This window comes from Hemicordylus capensis, chromosome 2, assembly GCF_027244095.1.
Source record: "Hemicordylus capensis ecotype Gifberg chromosome 2, rHemCap1.1.pri, whole genome shotgun sequence".
NCBI lineage: Eukaryota > Metazoa > Chordata > Lepidosauria > Squamata > Cordylidae > Hemicordylus > Hemicordylus capensis.
Window position 1 is genome coordinate 192,900,247 of NC_069658.1, and position 23,500 is coordinate 192,923,746.

General features: G+C 46.9%; 1 protein-coding gene and 1 long non-coding RNA gene across 4 annotated transcripts in view; one reads left to right on the plus strand and one right to left on the minus strand.

The window, feature by feature from the left end:
- Window positions 1–10,282, minus strand: part of LOC128346370 (uncharacterized) — a 47,524-nt gene extending 37,242 nt beyond the window's left edge. Inside the window, exon 1 of the long non-coding RNA XR_008316934.1 lies at window positions 8,424–10,282. This is a non-coding gene — a long non-coding RNA (uncharacterized LOC128346370). The remainder of the gene's footprint in view (window positions 1–8,423) is intronic.
- Window positions 1–22,242, plus strand: part of LOC128346369 (E3 ubiquitin-protein ligase TRIM58-like) — a 32,050-nt gene extending 9,808 nt beyond the window's left edge. For 2 of the 3 annotated variants that reach the window (XM_053299597.1, XM_053299598.1), the window contains 4 exons: window positions 7,395–7,625; window positions 9,155–9,177; window positions 9,287–9,387; window positions 16,093–22,242. In XM_053299597.1, coding sequence (XP_053155572.1) covers window positions 7,395–7,625; window positions 9,155–9,177; window positions 9,287–9,387; window positions 16,093–16,661 — 924 coding nt within the window. In that variant the 3' untranslated portion in view covers window positions 16,662–22,242. The remainder of the gene's footprint in view (window positions 1–7,394; window positions 7,626–9,154; window positions 9,178–9,286; window positions 9,388–16,092) is intronic. The other variant, XR_008316933.1, reaches the window with a different exon arrangement.
- Window positions 22,243–23,500: the final 1,258 nt, after the last annotated feature.

A 23,500-nucleotide genomic window follows, 5' to 3' on the forward strand; every position in this document is an offset into this window, starting at 1 on the left:
GCAACAAGAGCCATGAGGAACTCCTGTCCAGTTCTGTTGATGAGCAGCAGTGAGTTAACACAGTTGGCTGCTGGAGACCAGACACCTCTTGCCCTGGGTCAGAGTCTACCAACACCATCTCCCATCCCTCTTTCCCTTTGGTTGTCAACACTCTGCCCCCTCACTTTCATTAATATTTATAATAATACATTTTTATGTAATAATTAATGTGCTGAAAATTGGCCTTGGTTGGTAGGTATGTGCATGGAACTGGTTCAGAGGCTCATAAAGGTTGGTTCGATGGCGGGGAATGTCTAACTTTAAGAGTGGGGGAGGGTGTACTTTCTCCTCCCACCACTTTCCCCCCACTGGCATCTGTTTTTTTCAAAGCCCATCGGGGTGGCCAGATATGACTGGAAGCCTCTGATGTGCCAGTGCGCGCAGGTGCGTCAGAGACTTCTGGTCATATCTGGACAATGGGGTGGCAGGGAGGTACGCTGCTGCCACGATGGGCTTTGGAAAAAATGGACGCTGGTGGGGGGGAAAGTGGCAGAAGGGGTAAGTGCACCCTCCCCTGCTCATAAAGCAGCACCCCGCCGCCTTCGAGCCTCTCCCGCGCAGTTCCGTGCACATCCCTGTTGGCTGGTTCTGGCCCACCAGGTTGTTTGAGTTGTATGCCCCTGCCATTACCCCACTTTCAGTTAAGGGCAGCAAAATGACTTACAAAATAAAATGGCATAAACACAACACTAAAACTGTTAATAAAAGCAGCATAAAAATAAATCCACAGGAAGCTGTACTACAGAATAAAATGCTTCCTGGAACAGAAACAGTTTATCTTTCCACCTGAAGACAGTCAGCTAAAAAGCCAGCTGGAATCCCTAAGAAGGGAGTTCCACAAGTGAGGAGCAATCACTGGAAAGGCCCTGTCTTCTTGCCAAGCAAATTTCTTTCATGGTGAGCCAGAGAGGAGATCTGAAAGCCTGGGGGGCCTAAATGGGAGAAGGCAGTCCTTAAGGTAATCTGGGCTCAGATATGTTTAGGAACTCAGTGGTTAACTATCAACTTGAATTGAGCCCAAAAACCTATTGGCTGCCAGTGTAATATGCTCTAGCCCTACTGCCCTTATCAGCAATCTGGCAGGGGCACTAGCTGATGCTTCCAAACTATCTTCACAGGCAGCCCCATGTAGGGAGTGTTACAGTAGTCCACTCGATATGTAATAAATGGACAGAGGCCAGATCTACTCTCTTGAGATACGGTTGCAAATGGTATTCTATCTGAAGCTGAAAAAGAGGCGCTTCTGGCCACAGCAGGCACCTGGGAATCCAGAGACCTTGCAGGATCCAGGAATACCCCAAACCATGAAAACTTCAAGGCGAATATAAGCCCTTCCTACTTACTTATTTATTATTTATTGTTTACATTTATATCCTGCTCTTCCTCCAAGGAGCCCAGAGCGGTGTACTACATACTTGAGTTTCTCCTCACAACAATCCTGTGAAGTAGGTTAGGCTGAGAGAGAAGTGACTGGCCCAGAGTCACCCAGCAAGTATAATGGCTGAATGGGGATTTGAACCCGGTTCTCCCCGGTCCTAGTCCTATACAGAGAAGACCTCCACCCAGCAAGGCAGTATCTCTAACCAACAAAAACTCTGTCTTATCTGGAATGGATTGATTTTCAGTTTGTTCATGCTCATCCAAATCAGAACTGCCTCCAGATACTGATTCAGGCTTTGACTATATCTCTGGGATAAGTTGGAAACAAGTAGGGTTTCCAGATGAAAAAGCGGACTGGGCTCCTGTCTCATTAACAGATGCACAGAACAGGAAATTTCAACAAGTGCAGCTTTTATTTTCGCTGCTTGACCAGTGTCCCCTGTTGAAACTTTCTCATCTGTGTGCATCTATTAAAAGTGTAGGAGCTCAGCTTTATCCTCTCCCCGGCCAATCTGGCTATTCTACTAAGGAGGGAGAGCTGAGAGTACTGCTGGCACAATAGTCCAAACCTCTAGATTAAATTATGAGAACAAAAAGGTCGGGTGCCTAAATTTATTGGACTCGGTACCAGGTGAGCAGCCCTGGGAGAAGCACTGCATGCTTCTCATAATCTTATCAACATTGTTCAATTTTAGGACATTTCCAAACCCCGTGAACCAATGTTCTTGGTTTCATTATTCAAGAGGAGGGGCACAAGAAATGAACTGGTGCCACCGCACAGCAGACACATCTGTCCTGAGGATAAAGGATAATCTATCTACCTTGAACAAACAAAGCATGATGTGTCAGATGATCTAAGTTTCTTGGCCTCTGCTGCCACCTTGTGATTAGTTTAGACCACTACATAAAGGGTTACTGGTGATGGGTAGTGAGCAGTGTTCCCTCTAACAGGGATTCCCAGATGTTGTTGACTACAACTCCCAGAATCCCCAGCCAAAGGCCATTGCAGCTGGGGATGCTGGGAGTTGTAGGGAACAACATCTGGAAATCCCTGTTAGAGGGAACAGTGGTAGTGGGGCAGCTGTTTTCTTCTATTGGTCCTCCTCCTGTGCCATTAACAGCTGCTTGACAGTAGAAATCGTAAGAGAGGGAAGCTTTTCCTGGCATAGAGATTAAGTGGTGGGAAAAGCTTTACCAGCTGATTTTCTAGGTGAGCAGCTTTAAAAAAAAAAAAGGCACAGGAGCAGGGTAGCCCCTGTCTGGCATGGATGAGAAGACAGCCTCTGTCTGGTATGGGTGAGTTTTGCAATATCGTTATTTTGAAGGATCATGAAGGAAGCAAAAGGCATCATTTTCTGCAGATGTGTCTGTCTATTTCCTGCAGGTATCTTTTTACAGCTGGAATGTGGGTGAGTCAGCATGAAGCTGCTCCATTTGTCTCTGAAAGACCCACAATTGCCCAATCTGTTGGCTCAGCTCTCTTCGCAATTAAGAATAGAATGCAGTGAAGATCAAAGCCTGTCAGAAAGCCATCACCTTCTTTGATTTTAACTGTGTGAGGAGCTCGTAGTGGTTACTTTTTATGTGGGGGCCATTCTGCACTTGTTCAGAGGCACTCTCGCCTTTATACCGGTATCACATTCTGGCACTGAAAACAGAGGCTGAGATCGTGGGTCAAATGGGCCATAACCCAAAATTTGGCTTTAAAAAAGCCAAATCTGTCAGAGCCCAGTCAAGGCTGCTCTTGAGGCAATGCATCTGTGTTGTCTTCCTCAGGTGCTTTCCTCAGCAAGTGCATTCCACTTGCTTCTTTGCCACATTCTTCAATACACACACCCTGCTGCTAGTTCTAAACTAATAAAGATTTCTCTACATTTGATTTGATGGGCTCTGCAGACATCTGTGGTGGGCCCTGGCAGCTGCCTAGCATTATGGGCACTTGCCACATCCATTCCCTTCCCCCCTTATGTGGCTTACCACCCATCATTGTAGCTGAGCATCAAGTTACTACTAGCTTCTGAACTGGCCTCTCTGTAGCTGGAGCTCCCTGCCATGGAAAGTTTTACCTGCCGATTTCTGCATAGCATACCACTGTTCAAGGGATGGGATTGAATTAGGGTGGTGTTGGGCTTGTTCCTGAAGAAGTTAGAGTGAGCCCTTATCACTCGGTTAGAATGAGCCCTAACACTCTAAAGATAAAGTGTGCCGTCAAGTCAATTTCAACACCTGGTGCCCACAGAGCCCTGTGGTTTTCTTTGGTAGAGTACAGGAGAGGTTTACCATTGCCGCCTCCTGCGCAGAATGAGATGATGCCTTCCAGCATCTTCCTATATCACTGCTGCCTGATATAGGTGTTTCCCATAGTCTGGGGAACATACCAGCGGGGATTCGAACTGCCAACCTTCTGCTTATTAGTCAAGCATTACTCTGCTGCGCCACTTAAGATGACTCCTATCACTCTACTTTAGAGTAAAAGGAATAAATAATAATAATAAATCGAATAAATAATAATAATAAAGTCAGCTAGCTTTACTTCTTGGCTAGACTCAGTTCTAGGGTGGACAGATGAAAAAGATGATGTGGCTCTTGTCTCTTTAATAGAGGCCCAGCAGTGGGGATTTCAGCTGCTTTCTTTCCCTTGCACGACAAGCTGCACTTGCTGAAACTCCCACTTCTGGGCCTCTATTAAAGGGACAATTTCTGAGGTGCAATTCATCGACTGCCACAATGTGGCTGATGCAGTGCTGTTTCTTAATTACCATTTCTTATCATCTTAACTATGACAGAATTCTTGGACCCTTGCCAGACATGTGATGCTGTGGGTGTGGGGCCCTAAAGTTGAAACATCATACTAGTCACTTGTAGAATTTGCAGCCCTTGGGGGCTGACATGTAAGTCTCCATCTAGCTCCATTTGACTGTTGAAATCAACCCTGGAGATCTTAATGGCTTAATATTGTGAAAAGTATTCTCCAGGAACAGTTTTGGTCAAAGCTGACGCATAGGACTGCTCTTCCATAAGCTGGTCTGGTCTCACGTGGCAGGGGTAATATTTAAGTTACTCAGCCACGGCATAGATCCTGGGATTGCCTTCTCTTCTAACAGCACATTCTCTGATCAGGGCCTACCTTAAGTGGATGTGCCATTTTAATCAGTACCCCAGTTGCAACAGCAAAAGTTGTCCGGAGATGTAAGATTTGGAATGCTATCTATATATTCTCCTAAACGTACCCGTCGCTAATCCCATGTATGGTAGCTCTCGTGAGAGCAATTCCCGTCTCCGTGGATGGGAGACAATGGCGGCGGCAGGCCGGCCTGGCCCGGCCACCGGTTGGCCAGAGGAGATGGTGGCGGGCTGGCCTGGCCCTGGCCCAGGCCCAGCTGCTGGTCAGCCGGAGGAGGTGGCAGCAGGCCAGCCTGACCCAGCCGCCAGGAGGAGGTGGGAGGTGGCTGTGGCGGTGGGCCGACCTGGCCCTGGCCCGACCTCCGGTCAGCCAGAAGAGGCAGTCACAGGCTGGCCTGGCCCAGCCACTGGGAGGAGAAGGCCAGAGGAGGCAGCGGCGATGTGCCGGCTTGGCTCTGGCCCGGCCGCCGGTCAGCCAAAAGAGGCGGCTGTGGGCCAGCCTGGCCTGGCCGCCCGCCGGGAGGAGGTGGTGGGCCGGCCTAGGTCGGCTGCCAGGAAGAGGGGGCGGAAGGAGGTGGTGGGCTGACTTTCCGGGCCGGCCCACAAGCCAGAAAGTGTGGGGTGCGAGGGGAGAAGAAGCGGGCTGGCCTGCCAGAAAGCGGGGGAGGGGGGAGCGGCCGGCCAGCCAGAAAAGCCAGGCATGCCAGCGTGGTGGCGGCGGAGGGGGGGCTGGCCAGAAGCGCACATGCTCTGCAAGAGGGAAATGTGATGCTAGTTCATTCAGGAATGGACTTACTTTATTAGTCTATATTGGAATAGGAGATTGTTGGGAAAGAGGTTCTTTCCTTGGCTAGGTTATTTTATTTTGCTTCAGTTTGAGTGGGTATTTTTTCTCTCAGTGTATATTGTTTCTTATGAGTTTAATGAAATGAATACAATTGGAGGATTTGGTATTGATTTTGATATGACCTTGCTTTGATTCTATATACAGGCATTTATGCAAGCAAGCAAGCAAGCAACAAAAATTACTTAAACTTCACAGGAAGTCACTCATAGAAAAACTGCTTTCAGGAAGCTAGGTTACTGTTTTAATGAGCCCTCAGATCATCCCTTTGCTTTCTCAATCCATGAGGAATGTGGGTATTCAAGTAGTGTGGAAGAGGGGATTTGACAAGCTTGCCCTGTTTACAAATGCAAACCAACTGCATTGTTACCACTAAAGGAATTAGAAACAGCTGGTAATCCCCCCCACCCCCGTGCCTTGTCTGTACAAGCCCAGCACCTCCTGACTGTTCTGCAAGTTCCCAGCGTTTGAGCAGGCTGGCAGCGGTAGCTCTTTAACAGCACTTGGGCATTCAGGCATCACGTGCGTGGTTGATCTTCTTGCTCTAGGGGTTGTCATTTCTGCAAATCAAAACTCCCACGAGACTGTCTTTACTCACCCACCCCTCCATCTGGGGTCAACTGTAAAACCTTTCAGTAGTAGAAATAATAACTTTGTTAGCTGCCCCATAACAAATTGTCCTCTGGGGACTTTTACACACAAAGCAGGCTCTACCGCAAACTCAAAAAACCAATGCAAAAAGTGGATTATTTTACCCCGGATAGAAATCGGGCTACCATCTAACACGCTGTGAAAAACTCAAATTGTGTGTGAACTGCTCCTGATAACTCGTACAGACTTTGGAGTAAATCTGACCGATATGTGAATGCACCCCCTCCATTCCGGAGGCGATGTGAGTAAAAGGGCTTTAAAAGCCCCGTGTGAAAAACTTTGGGTGGTTTAAAACACAGCATGAAAACATAAGATTAAAACACACAACAAATTAAATCATAACAGACTGGGCAGGGGGAGAGTTAAAAATACAATACAATTAAAAATAATTTAGAAGTCATTTTTAAAAATCGCTTAAAAGCAGATCAAAATTTTAAAATGTAAAAAGCCTGAGTGTGTTTCCTCAGTAAGGAAAACACACCCTCTACTTGCACACCACACCACACCCACAGCCCATGCATCAGCTTGGCTAAATGAAACAAGTAACATAGATAAAATATATGAAATGTCTCCTGTTGCTTCAAAGAAGGATAAGGAGCCGAACAGCCAGACCCCTTTGAGCTGAGACCAGAAACGATGCCCACCCCACCAACCCCGCTCCTGATACTACCAGCCCTCCCTGCTAGGTCCCCCACCCCATTTCCCCATTACCTTGGGGGAAATGGGTTATAGATCACAAGAGAGGCTCTCTGCTTCCCCAAATAGCCTCCAGGCCTCTCCTTAACTGGGCGTGTCATTCTCTGTTTGGGATTATGGGGCTTGTAGTCTCTGATAGGAATGCTCAAAAGTGCAAGTGGTTTGCCTGGCAAAGTAGGAAGCAGGGGAGGGCTTGCAAATGACTAATCCCATTGTTGTTGAGAGGATGATGTTTGTTTTTTTCATTACACAACATCCCACCCTCTTTTGGTGCTCATGGTGTGGTGCACATGGCTCTCCTTCCTCCCGTGGTATCCTCACAAAAATTCTGACACGTGAGTTAGATTGACAGTGGTTGATCCACATTCACCAGTGAGCTTATGGCTGAACAGAAACTTGAACCTGGGTCCTCCCAGTTCTAATCTGGCATCCAACCACCACTGTACCCTGGAGCTATGAGATGAAGCCATCGGGATACAGAGGACATGGTTTTTGCTGTTGAAAACTTGAATGTACCTGCTTCCAGATGAGTGTTGTTGTTTTAATTCATTGCTGCTCCTCTAGATGGGACAGGCAATGCATTTAAAACAGATGTTACTTGGGGCAAGCCGGCCATAATCGCCTGATGTCCAGTTCTGCTTCCTCTTTGTGTTCCTGGCAGGAGAAAGTTAAGGAACGCCGAGCCCTCATTGTGTCAGGGTTTGAGAGACGCCGCAGGGCAATGGCCGAGGAGGAGCAGCTGCTTCTGAGGCAGCTTCACGAGGAAGAACAGGCAACCCTGAGGAAGCTGCAGATGAACTGGGCATTTCTGCTTGAGCAGTGCACAGGCCTGCAGGACTTGATCTCTGAGATGGAGCACAAATGCCAGCAGCCAGCTGCCTCCTTACTCAAGGTGAGACTTTCCGGGTTGTCCAGCGATGGTGGAGAGAGGGATTATTTGGGGCATATGTAGCTTGCTGTGCAGGACTGACAATAGTGCCATGTGCTCTTCGGAAGTAATGGATAATCAAAGCACAAGCAATTTGAAATGCTGTCTGCATTTGGAGTTATATGCTTGGGTGCCCCAGCCCCCAACCCTCACTCCTCCGATTTCATAAATGAATCATGATTGCCCTTTTGTGACAGACAAAATTATCAGCCAGTACTAAGTGCTTGGTGAATGGGTGGAGCTAGGGCTGTGCTGCAAGGGTGCAATTTTTTTCTTAACTAGTTATATAAGTTACCTAAATCTGCAGGACTCCTTTTGATTCACAGCAGATGGATTATTCCAAGTGATTCACGGTGGTGCCACCAGAAGAAATATGAGAGTGGGCACAGAAATGAGAAGGATTGAGCCTGTGAAAAGTGACTTTCCTTCAAGTAGCCTTGCGGGGGTCCGATGATGGGGGTTGGAGCTGAGAGGATTAGTGACTAGTTCACAGGGCACCCCCCGCCCCACTCTGCTTATGGCGCCACATTATTTTATTTGGAATGGATTTACTTTGTGGAAAAAGCACAAAGAGCAGTGTATAGTAAAATACATTGAAATGTTGCACTAGGAAAAACTAAATTCTGCAGGCTTTATGAATAAGGCAAATTGAACAAGTTTGCATACATTCTCCTGGAAACTCCACTGCCAAAGCCTTCCCTAAAGAGCCACTCTTTAACAAGGCAATTAAAAGAAGAAGAGGATGGAGTCAGGCAGACTTACCTGGGTATTTCACAGTTGAAAAGACCCTGACCTGTGTAGTCAGCTGCTGAAACTCGGTGGATGGGGGAACCCACAGCAGGGCCTCAGATGTTGATTGGAGTTTGAGGAAGGGAATGTAGTTAGTGGAAGCAGTTCTTATTTTGCATAATTTAGTCTGCAAGTTTACTACTTGGAATCATTCTTGTCTTGCTAAACATAAGATGGGCAAGATTCTAGGAAGGGCAATGAAGCCCTGGAAATCTTGATTTTGGGGGATAGTGCTACTCACTTCTCAGATTTCACAGCCATAAGGGCAGGAAACACAAAATTAATAAAACTGATATTTCAGAAGTTGAATTCTGTTCTTTAATATATCACTCTCTCTGCTTTTTCTGGGTTCCTAGGAAATAATGGTGCATACACAGAGACCTAGACTATGCTCCCTGTGATTTGTGCAGCCACGTTATGTCTCTGAATGAGATAAGTCTGAGCTTTGAATAAATGGGAACGTTGTTGCAAGCACCAGGTTTATCCAACTTTTTCTCCAAAACCATGAGGGCTAGAAACTTCTTCATTAAGGAAAAGAAACTCCAGTGTAACTAAATTAGAGGTCGCACTCTGTATCTTCTATCATGCTCTTCCGGTAAAGCAGCAGCAATACTGCTCGTAATTGTAGATTTCCTGATCAATGTTACAAGGACATGATTATAGATCACCTGGGCATTTACAATGTTTCTGTTTTCTTATTCTAGGATGTAAAACACACCTTGACCAGGTCAGTACATCAAATATGCTCTTCTTCTACTCTTTCATGTCTCAAACTGGAGGGGCACAAAATGGCATCTTTGGCTTCTGTTGGATAATTTTTGACATGTTCTTCCTAGGAGCGAGGGGGTATCACTGCAGGAACCACAGCCCATCTCAATGGATCTTCAGGACTCTTATGATGTCCCTGGGTTGATGGAGTCCCTCCAGATATATAGAGGTAAATGAGAGGCAATGCAAAGCAACACTAGGCCTGTGAATTTGGTGGCAAAAGGAATGATATCTTGCTTCCCCACCAGGCATGGTGGGTCAGTGTTATCAATAGCTTTAGTTTAGGATTCTGAATGTTCGTCATGTCATTGGTGGGTCTGGGACGAATCAACTAAAGTTTTACTCTCAGATTAAAAGGAGCTCCCTCATTTAACTGATGGCCTGGCTATCACACAAATTGTGCTAGTTCCATTCTTTGTGCATGTGGCTGGACAGAACAGCTAGTTAAAGATGGCTTTTCGTTCCAGTCTGTATCCAAAGCTTGCAGATATATTATCCATAAGAACTACAGGTGGCTAAAGCTGAGATGCTCCGCTGAAAACAGTGGCGTACATAGTTTAAATCTGAAGTTTCTCTACACCAACGGGTCACTTGCCTGAGTCATGGGATGCTCTTGTATGTCAGCTATGCCTGTGGTGGCTGTGTCACACCATCGCTGGAATTAATTTTCATAAAGGTGTGTTTCTATGAGCAATGCCTTTTGATCAGTTCCATTCATAAATTTTCACTGATGTCATCTTACTACTCTGTTGATTGCTTTGAACACTACTCGATGTGATGCCTCACTAAGAGGCTTTGAGACATTTGCAGCTGGAAAAACAGCCTGCTGTTGAGGTTAATGTTCAGTCCTCACTCTGGTCCCTCAAGCATCTCAGGGTAGCCTGGGTTGTCTTGGCACAACAATTGTTCTGTCTTCACGTGGGAATTGATAGTCAAAGATGCTGCTGAAGACAAATGACAGCCAAGAATTTATTCTTGTTTGAAGTAAATAGGGCACTTCCTTCCTTTTTACACAGAGCTGCAATACATCTTCTAACCAGTAACTGTTTTCTGCCAACTGACTTTAACTGTCACAGATTCCTCCTGCCCATCTGCATATGGAATCTCCAATGCCCAATCCTAACAGTGCTTTTGCCGTCTCTACTACAGTCAGCACAAACGCTTCTGTATATACCTTACCACAAACATAAATGCAAACACACATTTTCTAATTGAAAATCTAGAACAAGAGAAATCTTAGTTTTGTCATATCCCAAACCAGCCAGAATTAAATGCCTGAAAGGTGTGGAAGAATACTATCTCACCACCACCACCACCACCCTGACTCATAGGAACATAGTAAGCTGCCATATACTGAGCCAGACCATTGGTCTATCTAGTTCAGTATTGTCTTCACAGACTAAGCTGTTGTAGGGAAGGGATTTTAGTGATCCCAATTATGCAGAGCAAGTGTGTGTGAGAAAAACCAAGCCCATTAAGAGTTTCTTGAGACCAACAGTTAAGGTCCAAAAACTTGTAAAGGCTTATTAGGGAAGTTACATATTTGAATAGAAAACCTGTGACCCTGAGCTTTCTATATCTTCATAGTGTGAAAGCAAAACAAGGAAGGAGGAAGAGTAAAATTGTTAATTTCTCCCTCCAAAAATCCCCCCAAATCAGAGGAGTTACCAATAACCTTGACAAAAATAACTGAGTCCTGCCAATGTGTGTTATAATTTGTACACTGCCTAGAGATGCTTATATCAGGCACTATAGAAATATGATAAATAAACAAATGTGGACTTCATAATTGTATGCCTATCCATTCGGGAGATATAAAAAGGGGAGCAAAGGGGGCATGCTATTACCCCTTTTCATGAAGGCAAAGGGCAGATTCCTCCACATCATCCAAGGATGTTTTTCAGTTTCAAAATCTATATACTTATTTCTTGTAGACGGGCCATGCGCGGCGACATGTTAGGAAGGAGGCAATTGGCTGAGTTTGCAAGCAGAAGCACCTGCTTGGGCAGTGGGGATTCCATATTTATTTATTTGTTTGTTTGTTTGTTTGTTTGTTTGTTTGTTTGATTTATATACCGCCCTTCCGAAATGGCTCAGGGCGGTTTACAATTAAAACAGAAAACATTAAAAACAATTAAAACAGAGATACAAATATAAATACCAATTTAAAACAACTTAAAAAAGAATTAAACTATCAAAACAATTAAAACCCTGAAAACCAGTTATTAAAACAATTAAAACTGATTAAAAACTATGAAAGGCCAGGCCAAACAGATAGGTTTTAAGGGCTCTCTTGAAGGACAGCAAAGAATCAAGATTACGAATTTCCGCTGGGAGTGCATTCCACAGTTCAGGAGCAGCTACAGAGAAGGCCCGCCTCTGAGTCGTCACCAAACGAACCGGTGACAACTGGAGACGGACCTCCCCAGATGACCTTAACGTGTGGTGGGGATCATGTAAAAGATAGGGAGAAGGTGGGGATCATATGCAGGTCATAACGTGCGGTGGGGATCATATGCAGATAGGGAGAAGGAGCCTGTGAGAGCAGAAGCGCCATGGTGATTGGGCAGTGGGGATTCCCTATGCAGATAAGGAGGAGGGGCCTGTGATGGTTAAGGTCAGTTGGAATGCAGCTGTTACTGGTCGGAAGATGTTCTGGATATAAAAGGATAGCAGGCAGGGGTCTGCAAAAAGGTCGTGAGGGAGGAAGGAGCCCCTTCAGGAGAAGGAGGATGCCGTTGTGTAAATGAACAAAATCTGTTAACTCAGGGAGGGAGGAAGAAAAAACATAAAGGGAGAGAGAAAGAGAAAAAGAAGGGAGGGGAAAGAGAGACAGAAGGAAGGGCAAGGGATGGGCCTGAGCCTGTCAGTAGCCTGAGGGGAATGAGTGTAGGGATGTGCACAGTCCGGAGAAGTCCGGACCGGCACCGAAGGGGGGCCTTGTTTTTAGGGCGGGGAGGGCTTGCTTAGCCCTCCCGCCTCCTTGCCCCCGCCAGCGCCCGTATTGAACACTATAGGGGCGCTGGAAACCAGCCGCCCCCCCCCGCCGCGATCGGAGGCCCGGTCTACCCAGCGATCGGAGGCCCGGTCTACCCGGCCCTTTCCCGGCGGGTAGACCGGGCCTCCGGAGAACGGCGTGGTTTGCGGCGCGCGCAAGCCACCATTCTGCTGGAGGCCTTCCAAGCGAGAGGAGCTCTGTGCCGGAGCTCCTCTCGCTTTTTATCCAGTGACCGGGTGAGCGACCGGGTGGGTGGGTGAGTGGGTGGGGGGCGGGCGGGCAGCTAGCTGGGAGGGAGGGAGGGCTGGCTGGTTTTAGGGGTTATTCCGCCGCGGCGGCGGCGGCGGGGGGGGGGCGGCTGGTTTCCAGCGCCCCTATAGTGTTCAATACGGGCGCTGGCGGGGGCAAGGAGGCGGGAGGGCTAAGCAAGCCCTCCCCGCCCTTAAAGACATACCCCCCACCCGGACCCGAACCTGGCAGGGCCGGACCGGTCCGGCAGTTCGGCCATTCTTTGGAATGGCTGCCGGACCGGTTCGGGCACACCATTAAATGAGTGGCCATGGCGGCACTGGCCGCAAGGAAGGGTCCAGGCGAGTGGCGGGGGCGGGAGAGAGCGGCCGGGCGGCAGCGGGGGGGGAGAGCGGGCAGCGGGGGCGAGAGCGAGCGAGCGGTGGCGGGGGGAGAACGAGCTGTGGGAGATGTCACAGGCTCAGTACACAACTGCACAGATGCTCTCTGCAGGGTCAGCTAGTTTTATTTTATTTTTAAAGTTCTGGCTTGAAACAAACTAGAGTTCTCCATTTTCACCATTTGAAAAGAAAAACCTCAAAAATTCACCAAAAAATCAAGGGATTGACCCATAGGTTTGAAAAATATTCCAGTGTGGGCTTCATATGTGTGAGATTTCCATCAATTCCAGAAATATAAAAGGGGGTGGGAAAGGGAGTATTCTTTCAATAGACAGAAGGTGCCAAGAGTCAATGCTCCCGGAGCTGTATGTCCAACTCAGGGGAAATAGGGTGAAAAAACACCGTGCAAAGAAAAATGTACAGGGACCAGAAAAATAGTCATTTTTCTGGTCCCTGTACATCTTTCTTTGCACTGTGTTTTTTCACCCTATTTCCCCTGTTTGGCGTGCATCCCGCTTTTTTGCGTATGTCCAACTCAAGCAAGGACGGTCTGATACTGCTAGGGTCCACCAGGTTCCACCTGCTGACTCTGCTCACATACCTGCATTTTTGAAACCAAAGTTGGCACAAAGGGAGTTGGGTGGCTGTGCTTCAACGGAAAATCCAAGTTATTCAGGAACATAAATACTACTAGGGGTGGCACAAAGTTTCTTGTCAAACATAGCATGACAGATTGATCACAAACCTACCTGTTCATTAAGGGTGTGCACAAACCAGTTCGACAGTCTATTCACAGGCTGCCGAACCAGTTCGAAAGACTGGCATTCGAGCAAGTTTAAAGGTGTGTGTGAAGGTAGTGTCATGCCGGAAGTGGTGGGTGCACACACATGATGTGTGCACATGTACCTGCCACTTCTGGTATGATGCTCACTGGGGCGGCAAGAGGGTATACAGCTGCCCCACGACTGTGGTTTTGGAAGCAGCACTGGAGGTGGAAATGCGGCAGGCGAGGTAAGGGCACCCTCCCTGCTGCTGAAAGCAATCCCTCCCTGTCACCCAGGTGTGCACGACACCAGTTCTGTGCACATCCCTACTGTTCATCCACAGTTTCCAAAACCACATTCAAAACTATCGGTTGAACAGAGCAGTGGTCAGCATATTGACGTCTTCCTCACAGAAGACTGAAGCCATTTCTAGTATTAGGAAGGCTTGACAGCAACATTCTGAATAAAGTGAAATGTGAGGGTTCCTTTCAAGATGAAGCATGTGAGAATTTTCAGGGGAAGCCAAACAAGTTTCTATAAGACAAATGAAGTTTCTCAGGGACTTGCTGCATATCCTAGCTCTAGGATGAATATAGGAAGCTGCCTTCTACCGAGTCGGACCATTTGTCCATCTAGCTCAGTATTGCCTACACGGACTGGCAGCGGCACTCCAAGGTTTCAGGCAAGAGTTTTTCTCAGCCTTCCTTGGAGATGCCAGGGACTGGACCTGAGGTCTTCTGCATGCAAACAGATGCTCTTCCACTGTTCGACACTATAGATTATAATGGTTTCCAGTCTTGCTGCACTATGTTGACGTGACTTCACTTTCAGGGCCTGCCCAAGTAGCTAAGCTCCAGTATACTCCAGACATCCTGGGGAGCTGAAGTACTGCATGGTCCAGTAGCTTGGCAACACCCGGTGTGGCTGCTACATCATCATGGTTGGAGCTGTTGCGACAGAGCCTGGCTAAACAAATCAGAGAAACCACAGCAAAGCAGAAATTGTGTCTGGCCATTCGTTCTTGCTTGTGTTCTCAGATTTGCATATAGAAATCCACCTATCAAAACCTGCATGGCAATTTGCTTGAGTTTAGATTTACGCAAAGTTCCATGCTAGTTCTCATTTAACATGATGATTCTCATTGTTTAATTCTAAAACTCATATCTTGTAAATGGATGGATGGATGGATGGACAGACAGACAGACAGACAGACAGACAGACAGATATAGTGATTAAGATACTAGTCTACATTCTGATGCACACTCACAAATCAAGTGTGCCCAGGGTTATCCCAGTCCATCCTCTATAACAAAGTGCTTGGCATGCGTCTGTGTCTCCCTCGGCTGTTCTGGGCATGCGCGGAGCGCATGCCCAGAACACGCCGAGGGAGACACGACCGCTGGCACCGGCCGCCATGTTGGGCGGTTGGAGGAGAAGCGGCGGGCCGAGGAGAAGTGGCCACCGCCGCCGGGCAGGGGGAGGAGCGGCGGCCAGGAACGGCAGCAGAGACCACGAGCGGCGGTGGAGGGCTCTCAAGCCCGGCCACTGGGGGTACAGGGGCTGGGCGAGTGGCTCGGCAGGGTGGCTGTCTCGGGCCGAGCAGCCCGGTAGAGGGCTCTTAAGCCCGCTGCGCGGCCTGCTAACGGGCGGCTCGCCGGGGGCTGTCGCGGGCTGAGCAGCCCTGCAGAGGGCGGCCCACCGGGGGCTGGGTTAGCGGCCAAGAAAAAGCGGGAGGAGGCGGTGGCCCCGGGCGGGAGGAGACAGCGGGGGAGGGTGGAGAAGGCTACGAAGGCCAGAGGCGTCGACAGTGAGTCCGGCCCGCCCCTACTAGTGCCCATTATTTAACGGGCTTAAAAATACTAGTGTAAGTATATTTTCAAAGTGTACAAAAGAATGTGTCTGTGGATTGATTCTCTCCATAGAAATGAATGGGGAAGCTTTGCAGGAAAATAGTGGTTTGCCCGAGTCCATCCAGTGAGCTTTGTGGCTGGGTGGGGATTTGAAGCCTGGTCTTTGTACTCCACATCTTATTTTAACCATGGGCATGCTAAACCATGAGCCAGCATGGTGTAGTGTTTAGAGTGCTGGACTACGACCGGGGAGACCTGAGTTCAAATCCCACTTCAGGCTTGATACTATCTGGGTGAATCTGGGCCGGTCACTTCTCTCTCAGCCTAACCTACTTCACAGGGTTGCTGTGAAAGAGAAACTCAAGTATGTAGTGCACCGCTCTGGGCTCCTTGGAGGAAGAGCGGGATATAAAATGTAATTTAAAAAAAAAAATAATTAATTAAACAAATGGGGAGGAGAGAGAGAGTGTGTGTGAAAAGCAAGGAAAATCCTGCATATGATTTGCAGTAATTTGCTGGCTATAGAATAAAATAAAATGTTAAAACTTCATGCAAAGCAGGGAATCCAATATGATCAGTCCTGTCTCTTTTTGTATGACAGTGTCTGAGCTGTCTGTCTGTTTCTGCCTGCAGTACCCGTGACCTTTGATCTGAGCACAGCAAATCCCTACCTGCTCCTCTCGGAGGACCTGCTCAGCGTACAAGTAGGCGATCGGAGGCAAGAGGTGCCCAGGAGCCTGGCCCGCTTTGAGACCTGCACCTGCCTGCTCGGCTGTGAGCAGTTCACATCTGGGAGACACTACTGGGAAGTGTGTGTGGAGAACAAGACCAGCTGGACGCTTGGGGTGTGCAGGGAAACTGTGAGCCGCCATGGTATCTTCACACCCTCACCGGCAACTGGGTTCTGGACGGTGTGGCTGAGGAATGGTGATGAGTATGCAGCCCTCACCTCCCCTCTCACAGAACTCCTGCTGAAAGTGAGGCCAGAGACAATAGGCATCTTCCTGGACTACGATGCGGGAGAAGTCTCCTTCTATAATGCGGATAGTGGGTCCCACATCTTTACTTTCTCTGACTCCTTCTCAGGACCCCTCCGGCCTTACTTCTACCCTGGGGTCCGGGCAGGAGGCCTCAACGATGCTCCACTCATCATCCGAACAGCAACTGGCCAAACACCGGAAACATCTTACTCTTCCTACTAGTGAGGCTTTCCCACATTGTAAAATTTGGAACTCACTGCCACTGGGTGGAGATAAAGTTGTATGCACTCAGGCACTGGATATGTTTGTGCATAATAGATCAAAGAGAGGAAGACTTCGAGGATGCTTTTCTGCATATGTGCAAGATCTGACCGATGATCAGATTTGAGGTCTGCAAGGGGTTTTCTTCCCAAATGTGTAGGCTAAAGACTCTGGGAGCTGGGAGTACTCCCAACCTCTCTTTTAGGTACACAAATTGCTTCTCTGAAATGTGTGTCTTTGATTTATTTATTTATTTTTTATTGTTAAATTTATATACCGCCTTTCATTAAAACAATCCCAAGGCGGTTCACACAAAAATTAAAACAAAACTATGAAATTACACAGTTAAAATATTAAACTAAAATATAAAATCATAGATCTGACTAAAAAGATTTAAAATACATGCATAAAATAACCACACAAAATACAAAGAAGCAGCAGTAGAGACAATCATATAAAACCCTGAGTAAAAAGCCAAGATTTAACACATTCTAAAAACTGTGATGGAGACCAAGGAGTGAATAGCCACCGGGCGAACATTCCAGAGTCTGGGGGCAGCAACAGAGAAGGCCCTGTCCCACGTGCACAACAGCTGAGCCTCCCTCATTGTCGGCACTCAGAGCAGAGCCCCCTCAGATGACCTCGTCAAGCGGGCAGCAACCCTTGAGAGCAGGCGGTCCCTCAGGTATCCAGGGCCCAAACCGCTAAGCGCTTTAAAGGTCAAAACCAGCACCTTGAATTGGACCTGGAAACAAACTGGTAGCCAGTGCAGCTCTTTCAAAATAAGTGTGATGTGATCCCAGCAGGCAGCTCCAGATAAAACCCTAGCTGCCGCATTTTGCAATAGCTACAGTTTCTGGAGATTCTTCAATGGCAGCCCCACGTAGAGCATGTTACAGTAATCCAGCCATGATGTGTCTAAGGTGTGGGTAACTGTCAGGCCAGATCTGCCTTCTTGAGAAAGGGACGCAGCTGGCGCACTAGCCAAAGCCCTGCAAAGGCACCCTTGGTCACTGCCTCTACCTTAGCTTTTAAAAGCAGAGTCGGGTCCAGCAATACCCACAAGCTGCGTCCTTGCTCCTTCAAGGGGAGTGCAACCCCATTCAGAACCGGTAAAATCTCCTCATCCCGACTGGCTTTCCTACTGACCAACATTACCTCTGTCTTGTCTGGATTCAGTCTAAGTTTATTAGTCCACATCCAACCCATCACAGCCTCCAGCCCCTAATTCAGGATATCCACTGCCTCCCTAGGATCAGATGACAAGGAGAGATAGAGCTGATAGGGATGTGCATGGAACCGGCTGGTTTGGTTCGAGTCCGAACTGGACTCGAACCTGACCAGCCCAGTTCGGTTCCACATTCCCTTGAACACCCCCCCCCCCCACTCCAAAGCAGTACCTCTGATTCCCATACTTTAGAGGAGGTCGAGAAGGATACCATGGTTGATGGTATCGAATGCCACCGAGAGGTCCAGCAGAACCAACAGGGACGCACTCCCCCTATCTAGATCCTGGAGTAGGTCATCCACTAGAGCAACCAAGGCAGTTTCAGTCCCATATCCAGGGTAGAAGTGAGATAGAAAGGGGTCTAGATAATCTGTATCATTCAAGACCCTCTGCAGCTGAGACACCACCACACGTTCTATCACCTTGCCCCAAAAGGAAAGGATAGAGACAGATCTATAGTTGTCTGGGTTGGAAGGATCAAGGGAGGGCTTTTTAAAAATAATGCTCTTACCATCGCCTCTTTGAGGCATTACGGCATCCTGTCCTCTGTTAATGAAGCATTAACGATCACCTCCAACCATCTGCCTGTACCCTCCTTGGCAGCTTTTATTAGCCATGAAGGGCAAGGGTCAAGAGTGCACGATGTCACCTGCACACTGCCCAGGATTTTGTCCACATCCTCAGGTTGCACCAACTGAAAATAATCCAAAATAATAGGACCAGATGGCACCAGAGGCACGTCTGCCAGAACTGCCAGAACTCTGGAGTCCAAATTGGCATGGATGGAAGTGACCATATTGGCAAAGTGGCATGCAAGCTGATCACAATGGGCTGATTTCTCCCCCAATACCTGGGGAAGCAATGTCTTTGCTACACAAAACAGCTCCACTGGTCTACAATAGGTGCACACCTGAATCTATACAATGAAGAAGTGCAGATAAGACAAGTAGGCTCTAGAGCAGGGTTTCTCAACGTGTGGGTCCCCAGATGTTATTGGACTTCAGTTCCCATAATCCCCAGCCCCAGTGGCCTTTGGTTGGGAATTATGGGAGTTGAAGTCCAATTACATCTGGGGACCCACACGTTGAGAATCCCTGCAGTCTAGAGGCAAAATGAATTGGGGTAGGGAGGAATTCTCATGCAAAGGGATTCTCCTAGTTCACATGCAGCTGCAAAAATTTTGATTCATGTTACTTGGTTTGTCCTCCAGCACTACCAATTGCAGATACTGTTCAACTGGGGGAATTAAATTTTTTTAGACAGCAAATATTTTAACGTGCAGCTGGGCTCCTTTTATGTAGTGCAAAAAATGTTCAGTAGAAATTACGTTGGGTTTATCAAGTTTAATAAGGAAGTTACTTATTTTTTAATTAAGAAATGAGAAGGAGAAAAAGAAACAGAAAATAAAGATAAGTACTGTTTCCGTTCCATCTTCATAATCATAGTCTAGTCCAGCATCGTGTTTCAAACAGTGGCCCACCAGATGCCTCTGAGAAGCCCACAGGCAAGAGGTGAGGGCACGCCTTCTCTCCTGCCGTTGCTTCCCTGCAACTGGTATTTAGAGGCATCTTGCCTCTGAGGCTAGAGGTGGCCTATAGTTAGCAGACTAGTAGCCATTGATAGACCACTCCTTGATGAATTTGTCGAAGCCCCTTTTAAAGCCATCTAAGCTAATGGCCATCACCACATCCCATAAAATTCCATAGATGAACTATGTGCTATGTAAAAAAGTACTTCCTAAATTTCCTGGCCATCATTTTAATGGGATGAACCCTGGTTGTGAACCTAGGGTTGTGAGAGCGGGAGAAAATTATCTTTCTCTCCACAACATGCATAATTGAAAACACTTCTATTTTATCTCCCCAGAATTGCCTCTTTTCCAGTCTAAAAAATCTAAGATGTGGTAGCCTGGCCTCATAAAGAAGGCACTCCAGGCCCCTGATCATCTTGGTTGCTCTCTTCTGCGCCTTTTCCAGTTCTACAATGTCCTTCTTAAGATATGGTGACTTGTGACCCTGGTCATGCAAAGGCACATTGCGCATGTGCAGCAGCCTTCAAAATGGCCACTGCCAGTACACAGAGGCCCAGAACAGGCTGAAAACTGCCCAAACCGGGCCATTTCAAGACCAGGCAGAGGCTGGTGAGGGGAGGAGGAGCCACTGGAGCAAACCCCCCCTGGCCGCAGCAGCGCCCCCTGGAGGTGGTGTGTCCTTTAATTTATTTATTTTTAAATTTTAACATTGGAAGTCCCAAGCTGGCCAGTTTGTTGTCAAACCGGCTTGAAGTTGAGCTGGTTTGCACATCCCTGGCTACTCCCTGTGGGAGCAAGAAAATGTGCAACCTTAACATCCATTCTGCGGCAGCTTCACTGGCTACTGGTTTGTTTGAGACACATTCAAAGTGTTGGTGTTAGTTGTGTAGGCCTTTAAAGGTTGAGGCCTGGGGTACCCAAAGACCATTTGAACTCCTTTGATCCTGCCTGGGCACCACAAGCCCTGCCCTGTGGCCCACTATTATCCCACAAGCCCTGCCTTCTGGCCCACCATTATCTCCAGCTTGTATGATGGTGATGAGAGGAGGGGTTTTCTTAGTGGAGGTACCGTCCCTGCGGAACACCCTTTTGGGGAGATCTGACAGGCTGAGCCTCTTACAACCATATTTGAAACAGCTTTCAGGGCTCTCCTCTTTGGGGAAGCCTTGGGCTTTTAGCTGGACCTCTTTTTAAAACTCTTTGCTTGGCTTTTAATGTTTTAATAACTTTTGGGTGGTTGTCTTTTTTTTAGTGATCACCTAACTGTGGTGCTGTCTTTTTAGTTTAACATGTATTATTTATATGACCGGAAGTCTATTTTAAGCCACTTTGTGAAGCATTGTACATAAAAGATGGGGTATGTATTTCTCAAAGATAGAATGATCCAGGCACAATAAAACAAGTTTAAGTTTCAATGGGAAACTTGAGCACATGCTTCACTCTCACATTGAAATCAATGAGAATTAAAAATGCTTAAATGTGTTTGGACCATCTATCTACTTCAGGCCTGCTCAACCTCAACCCTCCTGCAGATGTTGGCCTACAACTCCCATAATCCCTGGCTATTGGTCACTGTGGCTGGGGATTATGGGAGTTGTAGTCCAAAAAGATCTGTGGGGTGGGGCTAGGTTGAGCAGGCCTGATCTACTTATTTGAACATGTTTTGTATCTCATGTTATGAAGTTTCCTTAACCTGTTCTTACAATAAATTGTCATGGGTAGGCCAAGCTGAGAGACATTGACTGGCTCTACATTACCCATTAAACTCCTAAATCTCTAGTCTAAGTACAATACTGGTACTCTGTTCATAACACTATACAGGTTCTCAGTTCTGGATGAGTGCTGAATTCTAAATCTGTGCAATTCCCCCTGTCCCTTTAATTTTTAGCAGAATCCATGCCACTAGCCACCCCACTTGGGGGAATTGTAAAGGTGCAGTGCAAACTCATCTTCTGACTCACGTTGTTTGATGCAAATAATTGTAGGGCAAGGGACATGCTTCGGCATGCATTTAAGGGACTCCCTTCAGCATGCATTTACTTTATGAGCTAGGCAAATTCATATTCCAAATCAAGTCAGTGCAAACTGCAGCAACATCACAAGAGATTCACATCAACGTGGGTGTGGAGGAAGAAGAGACAAGGATTATTTGTAATTTCTCCACGTGCCCCAAACCAACACACACAGCCCAACGAAAGCCTTGGTTATTCTGTATGAATAACCTGTGAACAACCTTGCTACTATGGAATTTGGAACCAATACTGTAAGAGGACTTGACAAGTTCATAGGAAATGAGTGAACCAGCACTTACTAGGAAGAGAAGGTATGATGTCCTTCTCCCTGGAGGAAGATTTTCCTCATTCTTTTCTCCTTCCTTCATGCCAGGAATGGATCCTGCTAGGTCAGCAGTGACACAGTATGGAAACTTTCCCCAGACATTTCCAAATACATGAATAAGCGTGGTGGGCCAAAAGCGTGAAAACCTTTGTCTTTCCAGCAGCCTTATTTGTCAGGAGAGTGCATCCACAATGTTGCAAGGTGATGGCTGTGCTTTGATTTCAAAGAACTTAAGCATGTTTGCTTGAGTAGGCAGGATTAGGGCTTCTTTGTTAATAGCAGTGCTAAAATACATTGGGTTATGTCTTATATAATCATTGCTTAATGGGAAATTCCAAATTGTCTAGCATGATGTAATCCCTGCTATAAATCAACTGTGTGCATGAAAAAAAGATTGGAGGCCATACTATGCACCTCCAAGTGTGAAATGAATTATTTTGACAGCACTTTATAATTGTCTTGTTTTTCTTCATAACCCACAAGAGGTATTCCCCCCCACCCCCCACCACATTTGTACTCTACCATTCCTATACATGGGAGTTAGCCTAATTCACTTTTGCAACCATCTTCGGATGAGAGAGCATGAATTGTTTCAGGCTGCCGCATGAACTTCCTAGATATGATTTTTGATCCCAGTTCAATCCTTTACCTTTACTTATTGTAAATGTACTGTAAATGAATTCAATTGATATTTCAAAACCTCTTGTTGTAAATAAGCCCTTTTATTGGTGCATTGATATTCTTAAAACTCTCATTATTGTAAATAGGATTTCTGTGTTGATATGTTTGCAAAGTCCTTATGTGGCAAAGAATGCTGGCAGGGTCAAGCTCATGCCTGCTGTTTTTTGTTGTTTTACTTTGAGAAACAACTGTTTGACAGTTTAATGCTGGAGGGAAGAGGGATTTTGAAAAATGGAGGGAACTTTGTGTTATACGGATGGGATTGTTTGAAACGAATGCTTGTAACAATTTTTGTATGAAAGGAGGTTGCTTTCAGCACAGTTCAATTCAGTTTTGGTAGTCAGCAGTGAGAGTTCAGTTTTGGAAGAGAGTGGAGAGTCTGCAGTTACAAGAGCTGGAGTGTACAGAGAGAAGGAAAAAGAAGTCAAAAGAAGGACAAGTAGTGCAGTCAAGAAGCTACATGTTGGAGAACGTAGGGGCTGAGTCCAGGCCAAGGGAAGGAGCTAAATCCAGCTGAAGAATTGCTAGCACAGACTGGGTGATTCAGTGCTGTGGCTATATTCTTGCATAGGAACATAGGAAGATAGGAAGCTGCCCTATACTAAGTCAGACTATTAGTCTATCAAGCTCAGCATTGTCTACACAGACTGGCAGTGGCTTCTCCAAGGTTGCAGGCAGGAATCTCTCTCAGCCCTATATTGGAGATGCCAGGGAGGGAACTTGGAACCTAGATGTTCTTCCCAGAGCAGCTCCATTCCCTGAGGGGATATCTTACAGTGCTCACACTTCTAGTCTCCCTTTCGTATGCAGCCAGGGTGGATCCTGCTTAGCTTAAAGGGACAAGTCATGCTTGCTACCACTAGACCAGCTCTCTTCCCTTCCACTTACAGAATGGTGTACACTCTCTGGTAAGGGCTGAAATCACAGAAGATTGAACCCGAAGTCTGTAAAGGTGATCAAGACTTGAGACTGCACCAGAAACAATCCAAATTGCTGACAAAGGAAGGTAACTGCAAAGAACTC